The 15662-nt window shown below is 60.7% G+C and overlaps 1 protein-coding gene across 1 annotated transcript in view; it reads right to left on the reverse strand.

The window, feature by feature from the left end:
* Positions 1 to 14127, reverse strand: part of SDK2 (sidekick cell adhesion molecule 2) — a gene marked incomplete at both ends in the record, with an annotated part of 42040 nt that extends 27913 nt beyond the window's left edge. Inside the window, one exon of the mRNA XM_080629527.1 lies at positions 14049 to 14127. Coding sequence (XP_080485653.1) covers positions 14049 to 14127 — 79 coding nt within the window. The remainder of the gene's footprint in view (positions 1 to 14048) is intronic.
* Between the last annotated feature and the right edge of the window lie 1535 nt (positions 14128 to 15662).

Raw genomic sequence — 15662 nt, forward strand, 5'->3', positions numbered from 1 at the left:
ATGGAATAGGTGCCACCAAACCACTCCATCCCTGTCCTGCCCACACCCAGAGCTTAGCTGCAGGCAGGGATGGATGGGATACATAGAATGCGAAAAGCTGGCACTAGGGAAAGGGGATGGGAATGGGGATGACCCCAGCTCTCTCCCTCCATCACTGGTGACATTTTAATGCCAGGCCCTCACAAGGCACTAATCCTGCCTAATGGGATCACAATCTTTGTCCCTGCACTTTATTTACATAGAGCTGGGTCTGAGCCCAGAGCATTAGTGAGGGGAGGGGATGTGGATTTAGAGCAGGGGCCCTGGTTGTACCTAAAGAGCAGTAATGGATCCTAATTCCTGGGTGTAATGGGTGAGCCAGGAGCTAAGCCCCCCTCTCCAGGCTTCAAATCCCTCTTGATGGGAAGGGGCGGGAAGGTTTAAGCCCAGAGGAATCCTGGAATGCCTGCCCAGGGCAGGGTGCTCTGTGCAGCTGCTGGTGGGGAGAAGGAGGATGAGACCCCCCACTTGTGCTCAGCAAACCCCAGTGAGCAAAGAGAAGGTGGGGATGGGGCATGAGACAAGTCCCCCCAGCCAGCCATAAGGGACCAGCAGCTCATGGGACACCCAGGTTCTTATAAAAGTCTTCCAGTACCCGAAGGGGCTGCAGGAAACCTGGAGAGGGGCTTTGGACAAGGGCCTGTAGGGACAGGCCAAGGGGAATGGCTTGAACCTGCCAGAGGGGAGACTGAGATGAGCTCTTAGGCAGAAGTTCTTCCCTGTGAGGGTGCTGAGGCGCTGGCCCAGGGTGCCCAGAGAAGCTGTGGCTGCCCCATCCCTGGCAGTGTTCAAGGCCAGGTTGGACACAGGGGCTTGGAGCAAGCTGCTCCAGTGGAAGGTGTCCCTGCCCGTGGCAGGGGTTGGAGCTGGAGGAGCTTTAAGGTCCCTTCAACCCAAATCATCTGGGATTCTATGTCCCTTACGGACAGGGGGTGACATCCACTGCTCCCCTCCCCACTGAGCGCCCTGGCCCCCCCCAGCGCGGGGCGATGAAGTTAAATCTCTGCTGCATCAGACGATGGCGGGCGCAGCGCAGCACGAGGAGATTAAAAAACAATAAAGAGAAAGCGAAACCCGTGCTATAATTACCAGCCTGGAGCCGCCAGCGCAGGCAGGGAGGGAGGGAGGGAGGGGGGGGGAAAGAAACAGAGAAGAAATCCACTAAAATTTTAATAGGAACCAGTGCATTTAATTTAAGGACACATTTTTTCAATTACCACAATAATTGTTTGATTCCTAAACCACGTTTCAATAAGAGGGTAATTTTCCTCCGGTTTTATTATTCATTTGTGTAACAGGCTTGCGGCGCGGCTCCCTGGTCCCCGCTGCCCATCCCCGGGGCAGGAGGGGACCTGTCTTGGCATGGGTTAACATCACCACAGCACCTATGGGGAACCGAGATGTCCCTGAGCAACCCAGTGGGGTCCCAGCCATGGTTGGGTGCAATGAGAGACCCTGGCCGTGGGGACAACCCATGGCCCCTCCACGGCCACCTTGGCTGGGGGACCCCATGGCCATGGACCTGGGCAGGGGCAGGTAAAGGCCAAGGGCTGCGCTGCTGCCTCAGGAGCCATCCCTTGGCTAAGTTACGTTTCCTGCTAGTTGGATGCAAGCGTGTGGTTGGGAGGCATCAATATTTCAGTGGCTGTTGGGAAAGTCACCGGGCCCATGTCCGCATGGCACCAAGGGCACTGCTCCTGGTGTCCCCACCACGGTCCCCTCCGGAGCTGGGGATTAGCAGTGCTCAGTGCCAGGGCCATCAGCATTCCTGAGAGGAGGCTTCCTCCCCTTCATAAACAGCAAACACGGAATGGAAATGCTGAATGCTCCCGGCACCTGGGAAGCTGCGGAGCACATCATGCTGCCGAGTGGGGACCGGGTGCCTGGGGGTGACAAGGTACAGGGATGAGATGGGGCGAGCATCCTTAGTGAGCCCCATTCACCCTCCTAACACCTGAGCAGGCAGTGCCATGGGGAAGGGGCAGGCAGGGGTCTGCAGCCTCCCTGTGGCTCACACAGCACCAGCAGTGGGGCAGGATGGTTCCATCCTCCCCAGCCCATCAATATCACTGAACCCATCAATATCCATCCCAGCATCAGCCCTCAGTCCTGATCCCAGTGGAAAGGGCAGGCCCAGGAGTACAGGAACATCCCAGCCATTCCTTGTACCCACCCCAAGCTGGGCTAGTGGCTATGAGGTGTCCCCACAGGCACACAGAGCAGTTCCAAAGGCACCCAGCACTCAGCCCTGTGGCTCAGCCAGGCCTCCCCGCATTCCCCCCCACCCCATGGCGCCTCTTCTAATGCAGTTATTTTTCATTCCTCTAAGAAAAAGACTGATAATTGCAGCTGTGTCCATTAATCCTCACAACTTACTTTGCTCCCTCCCTCCCCTGCCTTTCCTCTCCCTCCCCTTCTCCCCCCACTGAGACCAAGAGCTTTCAAACTCTCCTCATGGCTATTAATTAAAAGCAACCTCTCCACTATCCAGAGCATACTCGCCATAAATTAATAGCGGGCTCCTTAATCAAATTTTATCTCCTCTCGGAGCGCCCAGCGCTGGGGTTGGTATCCCAGCCCGCCCGTGAAATGCAATTTCCAATGCTCCGATGGGCTCTGATCCATCTCCTGCTCCCATCCACACTGGTGCCGGTGCCGGGCCGGCCGCAGCTGGGGCTATGGGAAGCAGAGGAACCGGTGCTGACAGCGGCCGCGGTGGCTCCCAACAGACACGCTCCATTTCTCAGCCATTTACCCCGTTTATCTGCAGCCCCCACGGACAGCTCTTGCCTCCTGCATTATGCAGAGGGCACAGCCTGAGCCGGGGGGTTCCGTGCTCACCGCCGGCAGCACGAGGATGTGAGAGCAATGTGGAAAATGCTCTTGCCATGGGGAGGCAGCAGGGCCATGGCACAGCTCGGGGGGTTCAGCTGAAAGTGATGCTCTTGGACCTGTAAGCTCGTGGTGCACACTGGAGGGCATCATCCCTCTGATCCCTGCAGCATGGTCCCCAGCCTGGCTCCCCATCCCTGTCGACCAGGATTTCCTTCTTTCCATCCACACAGCGCCTTCCCACCCACCCCGAGCACTGCCCTTTCTCAAGGGCAGGAGCAACACCAAGATGATGATGAGGACCCACATATCCAGGGCAAGTCCACCCCAAAGCACACCCCCATCCGTCTGGCCACAGCTCCAATCCACCCCCAAGAGCCTGACTGGGCTGCAGCAGACCTCAACCCCAAACGTCCCCTCCAGCCCTGTCCAGCTGCAGCAGTTCCCCATTCCCAGGAGGTTCCCAGGCAGCAAACGTGCGCTGGGACAGAGGGGGACCCAAAAACAGTGCCCCAGAGCTGCTGCTGCTCCATGCTGGAGCTGATAATTGACACCCTCTCCTTTGCTGCTTGGAAAAACCCTGTGTTAGCTTTGATTTTCCTGCCTTCCCCAATAGTCTAAGACAGGCACAAGAGGCTTCAGCTCCATCCCTCCAGCAGCACCACAGCCCAAGCCCTGAGCAGTGGGGAGATGACGGAAGCTGCAGCAAGAAGCGATGTCGAAAAGCAGCTGCTTCTTGTAAAGCAATTGCAGAGCAGAGCTAAGAGGGGTTTTAAGAGAGGCAGAGCAGCCTGAAGAGCCTCCCTCGCTCGGCCCCACTCACACTGAGATCACAGGAATAAAACCAGCTTTGTTGCACGGAAGAGGGGCCGCAGCCCCAAGCCATCAGCAGGTTGGAGAAGGGCTGCGCTGCTGCGCTCGGAGGATGCGGGAGCATCTCACAGTGGCTGCATCCCTCCATCCATCCTTGGACTGGGCACCAGTGCAGCCCTTGGAGAGGGAAAGCAGAGCAGGATGGAGCAGCAAGAGGCTCTCTCCAGCATCTGCCACCAGCACATACCCTGCATGACCTTGCTGCTGAAACGCATTCGTCTCTGCTCCGATGCCTCGCACTGAGCCCACAGACTGCTCGCAGCACGAGGAGCTGCAGCTCTGTCATGGAGAAGGGGCATGGGCAGCCAGACAAGGGCATCCTGGTCCTTCAGCTCAGGCGACAGCTCCTGCTCAGCCACAGAGACACAAGGTAGAACCGGGCACCTTCTCATCTCCATCAGCATCTCTGTGCCATTGCTTTAGCGATTCCCCCGCACCGGACAAAGGCCATTGTGGTGGAGGGGAGTCCCTGAGACATGGGCCCAGCCCCCAGCAGGGGAGCACATCACCCACATTGGGGTGCCTGGAGGAGACATCCTAGTGCAAGCGATGGAGGGGTCTGGCAAAGGATGGGAGCCGGAGCCAGGATGGACTCGGCACAGCTCTGGTGCCACTGCCCTGCTCCTCCCTCGGAGGAGATGTGGGGTTCCTTACACGCCATAAGCGGATTGCAGGGGTGCATTCACTGGATTAGGTGGGAGGCTGAGGGAGATGCGGCGCTGGAGGAGCTGCTCAGTGAAGCACGGCTCCTGCCCGTGTGATGCCACCAGCGCTGGCTTTTAAAGTGGCTTTCTCCCCTGGAGCCTTTGGGAAGGGGAAGATGCAGGAGGGACGGGGGCTCTGCCACCTCCTTACCCCTCCAAACCCCTGCAGGGCCCCGGTGTGGGCTGGCAGCGGGGTCACGTCTCCATGTTTGTCCCTGCAGCCACCCCTGCCCTCAGAGCTGGCAGTGACAGTGACAGGGGGACAGTGCACTGGGGAGCAGCACAGTGATCCCAAACCCCTGCTCACCAGCTTGGGGCTCTCCGTGACAACCCAGTGGTTAATAGCTGACCACTGCAGGGCACAGCCACGGCCTCAGCACCCAAATCCCACTGCACAGACCCAGCCCAGGGTAAAGGAGATGCTGATCGGCAGCGATCACAGGATGCAGGGGATCCAGCAATCAATGCCCCAGCGCAGCACCGGTGTCACCTGCGAACTGCACAGCAGCTTTGTCAGTGTCACACTTGATCCATCTCTGTGCTTCCCAGCCTCGGGCTCTAGGAACAGGCAGTGGGTGTGATTTCCTGAGCCAACAGTGCTTGGCAGAGCCCAGAAGGCCCAAAACCAAGGTGCATCTAGCACAGTACATGGCCAGATCAACGGCACAGCCCCTTGCACCCAGCAGGGTTATCACTACCCCACCAGGGCCATGGCATCCCGCAGGACAGGCAGATGGATGGATGGATGCACACCTTCCTCCCGCATTGCTTCCTGCCAGTGAGACCACGCTGCCATCTCCCCTTCCTCCTCCCACATCTGTCTCCAGGCCCCCAGTTATTTATTTATTTGTTAATTAACTGCTGTTTCCATAACAAACGCTCCGGCTTCTCCCAGCCTCCAACAGCCCTGGGGCTGGATTGTTAACTAGGATTTTAATTTGTTAATTAAAAGCAGGATGGCTCCATAACAAGCTCCTCTTCAGCAGCGGGGGCTCTCCCAGGGCTCAGTGGGCTGTTGGCTGAGCCGGGGGCCTCACCAGGCCCAGCTGAACCCCCCCCAGGGATGGGGCACATGTAGAGATGAGCATGGCTGCCCCAGGACAACAGGGGTGCAAAAGGGATATGGAGCTCAGCACCATGGTGCATGCTCAGGACCTCCCTTTTCTCAGCAGAGATGATCCCATCGCGGTCACATCCTGAGCCACTTCACTAAACATCACACATGTCCCCAGCCATCAGAGCATCCCAAACCTGGAGAATGTCCCACTGCACCAGAGCCAAGGCAGTGCCAGCATCACCCCCACGTCAAGGACCTCATCCTTCAGCCCATGCAGCACTGGGGACCCATCCTGGGTGCACCACGGTGCTGACATAGGCCAGGTACAGCTTGAGATGGTCCCGGAGCCAAGGCAGCCCTGGCTGGGGAACAGTGTCTCATTGAGCCGGGCGGCTGTGAACAGAGCGGGGCTGTGTGCCTGCGCGTCCCTGCCTGCCCTGCACACCCAGCGCCGCGCACATCCCGCCTGGAAAGAACAACATTCCCGTCCCGGGAAACCCGGCACAGGCACACACACGGCACCGTTGTGTGCTCCCAGCCCGTGGGCAACAGGCAGAGCTTTGTGCTCTGAAGGACCATGCGGCCCCTAAACATCCCCAAAGCTGGCCCTGACTGCACAGACCCCAGCATGGAGCTGCAAGGGACCCGCAGCAAAGAAGCTATGCAGGGATGCTCCTTGGAGGGGACAGGAGCCCTCCCAGTCCAGCCCTGTGAGGCTGAGCACGTTCCCATGCAGGGCACAGCCCTATCCCAAGCTGGGAATGTTTAACAAGCTCCAGGCTCCAGTCAAAACTCCTTCCCCAGCAAACTCCTTGTGATGATGCCACAAATCCTCCTGACCCCTTGATTCCACAGCTCTGTCGTTATCTGGGTCACTGCTGTGAGTCACAGACACCCAGAGAGTGACTCAACACCATTAGAGGGGCCAGATCCTGCTGCTGGCTTCCCCAGAAGACTCCAAAACAGTGAGGAGAGGATGGAGGGGCAGACATCGTCTCCAGACCCACCAACAGCCACCAGCATTCCAGGCAGGTGAGAGGGGAAACATGCATCCCCTTCCCCAGAGCCTTGGAGGGGTGGAAGGGCCTTTCCCAGTCCCATTTCCAAAGGCTTTGCAGTCAGGAATGGAGCTTCCACATGAGGATTTGGCAGCAACAGGCTCCATACCAGCAGCCAAGCAAAGTGAGGGTCCCCCGCAGCCCTGGACTCCAACCCCAGCATCACTGCAGTGCTGGGTGGGATGGATGACACATGAGCCCAATGCAGCACAACACGCTTCTGGGCTGGATTTAGCCCCATGGAGCACATAGAGAGTATCCTTCAGGTGTTCCTGGAAGGAAATCACAGCCCTGGACTACTGTGGCCACTGAGGCTGAGGAGGGGTGGGAAAGCAAAGCCAGCACCAGACCTGCTCTATGGGAGCCTCAACAGGGCCTGGGGTGTCACTTCTGCAAGGGCATCCATCCCCCCCCCGTATCCTCCACCCTCACAGGATGCTCAGCACAGACACACACACACACACACACACAGAGACAAGCAGCCTCTTTCCATTCTCACCACGGGAATCTCAGCAAGGGAGTGGGGAAAGAAAAACAGGAGGCAGAAACCACAGACAAACCCCACTCAGCCTTTCCCATGGCGCTGACGCAATGGAGCCTCCAGCCCCGCGGGATGGAAAACCCTTTGCCAGCTCCCCCCGGCCCCGTGCCCAGCGGGACGGCGGCTCTGGTCCCCTCCCGGAGCCAGCGGGCACCGCGCACCCACCGATGTACTGGGGAGGAGTCCGGACATCCTCTTTCCTAAGTATTAATTAGTCATTGCATTGCTCACTTGGATCATAAATAGCTGCAGCATGACGGCGAACGTGAGTTTTCCTTGGAAAAAGGCTTTTCCAAAGCTTTTCCTTCCCAGACACTCTGTTTGCAGATGGGGGACAGGAATAACTCACAGCCTGCCAATCCCCCCCCCCAGCCATGCACTGATTTTCCAGGGCAAGGAAGCGAACCCTGATCATTGCGCTTATTTCCACACTTGTGGCTGTCCCAGCCAGAGGGGCTTTTCCAGCCGACGCCGTGACTCCGGGCCAGCGATTCCAGCGGGAAAGCCAGCGCTGCTGCCCAGCCTGACGTGAAGCTGATGGGGAGAAGCCAAGCGAGCGCGGCTCCGCCACCGCCCCAGGTGAAGCGCTCCCCAGCTCATTGCCCTGCTCACAGCACATGCCTTGTTTCCACCCTCCACTGCACAGCTCAGCTCCCTGCCGCTGCCCTTCCAACCCTGCATCCCACCCTGCAAGCAAGGAACACGGGGAAATGAAGGCACCCATCACCTTCCTCCCCATGTACCCCATGCACACAGGCAGGGTGCTCGGCGCTTTCCCTTGCGCAGCCGGCAGGCTTCTCCCGAGGGCAGAGCTCTGAATTAACCATCCCACCCTAATGAGCTGATGTTGTTAGTTTGCGAATGCATCGAGAACTCATTATCAAAATAAACATCAGCTCACTCCAGCTCACTGGAGCCGCAGTGCTGCAGCTGGGGCCGCACGTGGTGCCCACCCCGGCACACGGTGATGGGCTCCATCGTGCCCCACACCCCGGCACCCACCCCACAAAGCTCCTCACACCTCTGTTTCAGATGTGAGGCTTCAAACTGGGCACCCAGCATAGCAGCCCCAAGCTGCTGCCACCCCAGCACGGGATGTGCGAGGTCCCCTGGGACCCATTGGATGCTGTTGTGGGGTGAGAAGTCCCCATCCTGCCCCATGGTCTCCAGCCTCTTGCAAGCACCCTGAGGCGCCTGTGCAGCACCCAAACCTGGAGCACGAGGGACCTGAGAGACCCAGGGAGCCAGGGCCAAGGCACGAAGCAGGGGCACAGCGGGCTCATTGTCCGGCTCAGCAGGACGCGCTCCCTTTGGAAACAGCAGCTAATCCCATTTCATCCCCCTTCATGGCCATCAGCTGTTTTTCAGGCATGCAGGAGGCGGGTTGCTGAAACCAGAGCTATTGTGTCCGCCACGCCCCAGCCCCCTCCATCCATCCATCTATCCCGGCGCCATGCCGGGCCAGGATCCGGCAGCATGTCCGCATCCAGCTCCCGCCCCGGCACATCCCCAGCCAGACCATCACGGGATGCTTGGAAATAGGGATGCTGGATCCATGCAAACTTCCCCCACGCTTTCAGCCTGACTTTGTGCTCCAAGCCCAGAAGGAGGAAAAGGCGGACAGGAAGCACTGAGCATCCCACCACACCGATTCCTGGGTTCAGCCACTTGCACTGCCCAGCACTCAATTGCTCCTCACAGGGAGACACAGGCTCCTGGCAGGGATAAGGAACAGAAATGACCCCATAAAACCACAGTTAATGCTCAGTCCGTGCCCTAGATTCATCTCCATTTCCTCACCCAGCCACAGCTCACAGCCAGTGAACCGGGATGTACTGGGAAGAGATGGCCCCATGGAATAGGGACAGAGGGCCAAGCTCCTCCAGCATCCTGGCAAACGCACCCCAGCCCTGCAGACACAGGCCTGGGGGCACAAGGGACACCCCTCCTTGCAAGCCAGCGGTAGCAGAACCCTTCCAGGCACCCCAGTCCCTGCCAGCCTCACGCACGGACCCCAGTATCCTGGATAAACCCCTCCAGAGCCCAGCATTCCCATGGATAAACCCATCCCTGGCCCTGCCGCTGCAGGGAGCCAGGAGGGCTCAAGGTTACCGGCGAGGACTCGAGGCTGTCGTCACACCCAGCAGGGCAAAAGCAATTAATGATCGCAGCTAAAATTAGCTCCACGGCTCCTTGCTGCTAATGGTCAAAGCCATCAAGGTTCCCCTTCACCGGGGACCTCGGCATGTTCGTGGGGCTGGCAGTGATGGATGGGAGCCGATAGAGCCGCTCTATCGCAGCAGGATGCAACCGGCACCGTGCCATGGTCCCCATCCCACTGCACCCACTGCCACCTCTGCCCGTGCCTCAGTTTCCCCCTTGGCTGCCTATGGATAAAGGGAGAGTTCTTGGAATGCTGAGGAGCTGCCACTGAGGTGGATGATGGGGACAAGGGATGTTGATAGGAGGGGGGGTGGGTTCGGCATGGAGGGACCCAGCATTCCTGGAATTGCCACCATGCCATCACTGGTCCCTAATGCCTGATGGGATGCCCAGCTGCTGGCATCCGTGGCAGCTGGTCCCAGTGCCCAAGGCCTTCTCCAGCCCACGAGGTGACACTGATCCATGCGGGGAGGTGACAACACAGAGCAGGCAGCAGCTGCCGGTCACAGCATCCCCAGGGATGCTCCTTGCATGAGGCCCAGAGCCCCCGGCACCCTGAGTCCCCATTCCTGAGGGGGCCAAGGGCTGCGGGGAGACAAAGGGGGCTGGGGACCAGCTGCAGCCCAGGAATGTCCCCTGCCCTCGGCCCCGTTCCCAGGGATCAGGTTTCCCAGTTCCCAGGCAACCCGAGCCCGGTATGGCTTTCCAGGCCAGGCATTCCTGCACCCTGCAGGGCTAGGGCAAGGGGAGGGCTGCTGCCTCCCTCCAGCACAGGCAGGTGGTCGGCGTCAGGCAGAGGAGATGATGGGAAGGTGAGGAATCACAGGCAGCAAAGCGTGGGATGCACTCCCAAAGAATCCCTGGGAACCAGGGGATGGACCCCTCAAAGCATCTTTGGGAGCCAAGCGGATGGAATCCCCCTAAAGCATTACTGGAAGCCAAGGGGATGGAATCCCCCTAAGGCATCCCTGGGAGCCAAGGGGATGGAATTCCCTAAAGCACCCCTGGGAGCCAAGTGGACACAACCTCAACTGCCGGTCCCCAGCCCCACAGAGGGGTGCTTGGGGCAGTGCCTATGCTGACAGCATTGCCAGCGTGCCCAGGGTGTGAGGGATGCCAAGCAGGACCAGCAATGCAGGGAGCTGCTGCCAGCACATTCCTGCCTGCCAGAACAGGATAGCAGGAACACACCCTGAGTCCAGACCCACCTCCATGGGGGTGCAGGGGGGGAGAACCCCAAAGCACAGCGCAGCAATGGGAAAGAGGTAGGTCCCAGTGTCATCACCGCATCTCTGAGTGACCCTGGTCCTGTATCCTCTCCAGCAGCTCCATGCAATGCCCCCTGCACTTGAAGCAGCTCCCAGGACACCCTTTTGCTCCCAGCACCTACACCTGAGCCATCCCAGCCCCATATGGTGCTGGATCCCCACAGGAGCTTTGGAAGACCAAAGGGAACAAGGGATGCATGGCACCGGCACAGCCCCACAGCCACCCACCCGGGCACAGCCCGAGGGCTCCGCTCGCCCTTCGTTAGCGCAATCACATCACCTCTGACAGCACCAGATGTATCACCGGGCTGGCACTGGCCATTTGTCACCCAGCGACACGCGACCCACTAACAGTGCACCCCCAGCCAGTTTGTGTAGGGCCTACAGTAATGTGTGGTGTGCCTGGAGCTCGTCCCCAGGCAGGAACCAGCCACATGAGGGATCAGCTCCAGGCATGGGCTGGAAACAAGGACATGGTCCATGAAGTCCTACCAAGGTAAAGGCAGCATCACCTCTCATCATGCCATGATGCACCCTTCCTCCTCCAGGTTTAATTATCAGTGTTTCCCCAGGTTCTCAAACCTGCCTCCTCCTTTTCCCCTCCTTTAGCTCCTTCATTTGCTCCCACAAGCAGAAATGCCACCGCAACCTATTCCCCATCACTAAAGGATGGGCAGCATTTGACATTGCCCCCCTTGGCCAGCACTCTGGGCAGTGGAGGTGGGTATGAGACCATAGCCCCCACTGGCACCCCTCATCCTGCCTGCTCTGCCCCATGGAGCCAGCTCCCATCCCAAGGGCACGGTGCCATACCCAAGCGCTGCCGTGGCTCGGATCCCTGACACCCCAAACCTTTGGGGACCAGCGCAGCGACGGGGCAGGGTGACACGGACCGGATCCCCCTCCCCTGGCAGTTATCAAGTCATCAACGTTGCACAGCTGAGCCTGGTCACTAATGGCTTCCAAAGCAGCATCAAATTTTAATCTTCCCTTCCTCTCCCCTAAAAGCCACTTTGCTTCCTGAGCCAGAGCTTTGCACCAGACCTAACGTGATGGCTGTGCTTGTGGGGAAGAGGAGGGTAAGGCCAGGAGAAACCCATGCTCTGCCCTTCCCTGCTGCCGCCGGCACAGAGGACACTGGCAGCATCCTTCAATGACACCCTGGCATGAGCCTGACACCAGCATCCCATCCTCAGGAATGGGCAGGGACTCAGCTCCCTCTGTGCACGATGTGGGTATCAGGAAATGCTGGCACTCCCCCACCCCAGCCTCTAATAAGCCTCTTTGGTGGAAGCTGCCCATCTCAGGCCCCTGCCCCAAATCCCTCCTGGAACCTTAAGCCTCCCAAATCCCTCCTGGAACTGGCTGCAGGCTCCTCAATCCCATTAGAGGTGCTGTGCCAGCAAAGGGGACTCCCAGGCTGTGCCTCTAACACTGAGGGGGTGAGGACCACATCCCTGGAGGGCAAAAAGCCTGTCAGAAGTGGGGAGAAAGGGGCTGGGACCCCGGTGGGGGGGTCCATGGCACCGGCATAGGTCGCACTGCGACACAGCTCCCACTGACTGATGAGCCACCACCAGCACCGCATTTGGCTCCAAGTAATTAGCACCAGGCCCCTAACCAATAAGTTATTTTTTGCCGGGGGTAATTAATAATTACACAGCCCAGACGGGCTGTAATTAAGCTTCCATCCCCTCATTCCCAGGCGATGAGGGGCCTTTGTTTTACTGACTGTAGGTATTAAAGTGTCTCATCCTGCGCCCAGGCCGCAGAGGTCTCCCGTCGTCCCCTCCTCCTCCCCTTCCCTATTGATCCCATTTTCTTTGGCTGCCTGAATCGATCCCACCGGCACAAAGCGCTGCCTGCGTCCGCTCACGCTGCCCCTCACCACCAGCCCTGCAGGGATGCCCATGTGGGGCTGCCCTGCCTGCCCCACCGCAATGGGGCTGAGCCCGAATCCGAGCATCCTGCCCACTCCATCTCCCTCATCCCAGTGCTCCACCAGCATCTCCCAGGAAGCACAGCCAAGGAGGTGACCCTGGATGCAGCCAGGGAAGGCGGGCACGTGCCAGGCTTTGGCAATGCTCCCTGTGCCCGTGGCTGCCGCCTGCCACGGTGACGGGCACCGAGCAATGTCACACCGCCCGCGAGGACGTGACAGACGCAGCAAAGCCGGGCTCCTGCGCCAGGAGAGCAGAGCAAAACCCCTTCGCCACCCCTCCAAAGGGCTGCAGCACGCACAGCCCCACGGCATCCACCCCACGGAGAGGGGGAAGGAGATTGTTCCCCACCAGGAACCCGTCCCGCTGGCAAGGAACAAACGGACCACAGAGGACCCGCCAGCCGGAGACGCCAGCCGGGAGAAGAGAAACTCAGCAAGGGAGTGAATCAATCAAAGAGACCTTCACAGCTCCCCACACAGGGCCTGCCCGGATAATGTACTGCCGCTTTAGATGTTATGTTCTGAACTTAATTACTGAGAAATTATAGCAGTGCTGGGGGAGGCTCAGGGGGAGCGGGAGGACGGGAGCGCACGGGGACTTCTGGCTCCGCTCGCTGCCGCAAACAAGGGCAAGAAATGTCGTGGGCGAGGGCCCCCGGGGCTGCACCCCACTGCGCTCCCCACATTTCACAGCCTGGATCCGCTTGGTCCGAGCGGCAGGGATGGAGGCAGCCGCGCTGCAGCCCCAAGGGGAGCCTCGCTGCTGCGGAGAGGACGGGAGCCCGGGGTCCTCCCAGCCCCTTGGAACCCCGGCTGCACCCCAAAGGGCCACAAAGTGTTTCTACATCCCCCGCGGATAGAGGAGCAGCTAAAACCAGACCGAGCCATGGCAGAGCCCTGGAGTGAGGAGCAGCGAGGGCTCACCCTGCCCGGGGGTACCGCGTCACTAAAGGGCAGTTGAGTGCTCAGGGACCCCCAGGCACCCCGGGGGCTCAGGGCTCAGACCACTGCAGCCCCAGCCCGGTCTGAGCAGCTGGCTGGAGGTCGATGGAAGCAACACCAGGGCAAGAGCTGCTCCTCGGGAGCTCCCCAGACTTGCACCCCACGTCTTGCGGTGTAACGGGGGTTCTCCCGGAGGGGGTGAGATGGGTGCCTTCACCCCTCGCCATCCCCCGGGGATGCTCAGTCTCCCGAAGGCGGTCCAGGGCGATCTCTACCCCATGCTCTGAGCAGCGTTCACCCCTCATCCCGAGCCCGGGGGCAGTTTTGGGGCAGGGGAGGAGAGGAGGAGGCAGAACCGCGCTCCTCACCCCCGCCGAGCGCTCCCGGACACGGGGCTGCGCTTGGCACCGGAGGCGCTTCTCCAACACCACCGATGCTGTTCCCCCACGACAGCAGAAGCTCGGGGGCTGCCCCACTCCACGCACATATCCCCCCGGCTGGCACAAAGATTCCCCGACCCGGCAGGGCGGGAGCGGCGCAGGGACCCCCGCAACCCCCCGCGCTCCATCTCCAGCACCCAAAGCCGGGGCTGGAGGATTCACCCCCTCCTTCCCCCAGTATCCCCTTACCTTGGGCGCCGGCTCCCGGGGGTCCGGGCAGGGCGAGCACCACGAAGCACAGCAGCGCCCAGCTCCCGAGCCGGGCCATGGCTCCGCCGAGCCGGGGCGGGGGGGGGGGGAACTTCCCCGACTTTATAATCCGGGGGGCGGCGACGGCGCCAGCCCCGCTGCGGGCCGAGCACTGGGGCGTCCTCTGGGCTCCGGCACAGAAACCCCCGCAGCAGCGCTGCTCGGGGCGAGCACGGCGGGGTGAAAGGCTCCCTCTGGGGCGCAGCGGAGGTCCGCAGGCAGCTCCCCACCGTGTGCAGCCCCCACGGGGACGTGCGCAGCCGGGACCCCCGGATCTGGAGCGGGGCCGGCGGGCGAGCCCCTCCCCGAGCGCTACGCCCCGCGTCAGAAAGGGGGCCGGGAAGCGCAGGGCTCCGAGCCGCCGGCCCCTGCGGGAACCGCGGCTGCTCCCGGAGCCGAGCAAACCGCAGGGGCCGAAAAGTTTGGGGTCCGGGGGGGCGGCCCCTCCCCAGCGCTCAGCTCCTGCCTGGGGACATCCCCGCCTCGGCGGCTCCGGGCCACGGATGGGGGGGCGTTCCCGTCGTTGCGCCCCGACACCAGCGGGTACCCCCGGGGAAAGTGCGGCGGTGCCGCGCAGCGGCGCGGGGACCCGCTCGGAGCCGCCGGCGGTGCGCGGCGGGCGGGCTGGCGGCGCCACGCCGACCCCTCTCGGCGCTCCGGCCGGCTGCTGATGCTGCTGCTGCTCCGGTGCGGCGGCGGAGTGAGCGGCGGCGGCGGGGCTCGGCGGAGCCGGCGGCAGCCTGAGCCGGGGAGGCGGGGAGACGGCGCGGCTCCGAGCGCTACCCAGCGGCAGCGGCTGGGCGCGCACGGAGCCGCGGGGGGGAGCGGGAGCGGCGGGCGCGTCTCCCCACACCCGGTTCGTGCGGAGCGGGAGGGTCGGGTTGTGTCCCCCCCGGCCCGGTGTCCCCGTCAGTGTGAGCAGCAGCTCCCCCCCCCGCAGCTTTCGCCTCTCCCAATGCCCCAGCCCCTCCGACAGCCCTCAGAGCATCATCACCGGGTCCTTGAGAAGGGGACACAGCTTGGCCCCGAGGCGATGAGCAAACTCATTGCCACAAGATCATCAAAGCAAATATTTTTTAAGTTCTCGAAAAATATAAGCTCTATGCCTAGAGATGAACCAGCAGCACCTCCCAGATAACATACCACCCCACAGGCCCAATCCTGCAATTCCTCAAGCCCAAATCTCCCAACAGGATCAGGCCTTAAATGCACATCCTTTGAAGATGTCCGTGCTTTACACTACTACAGTACCTTGCTGTACTGTTGGGGAGAGTGGCTCAGTCACGGCTGCTACTGAGCATTAACACCCAAGGACCTCCACCATCTGCACAGAAGGAAATAGCTATCCTGAGTGCTGGATCAGCCTCTTAGCACACACAGTACTGCTGAGCCAAGGGACCTACAAGGATCAGGGTGAAATAAAAGCTTGAGCAGATTAGCCTGAAGCCAGGCCCAGCATGGCCAGGTCAAATCAGGGCAGAGAGGAGGCAGCACTCTCCCCACCAGCATCGATACCACTGTGCATTAGTGCCCCAGCCCCGGTGTGCATTTCCA

Source organism: Psittacula echo (genome assembly GCF_963264785.1).
Source record: "Psittacula echo genome assembly, chromosome: 14".
Classification (NCBI taxonomy): Eukaryota; Metazoa; Chordata; class Aves; order Psittaciformes; family Psittacidae; genus Psittacula; species Psittacula echo.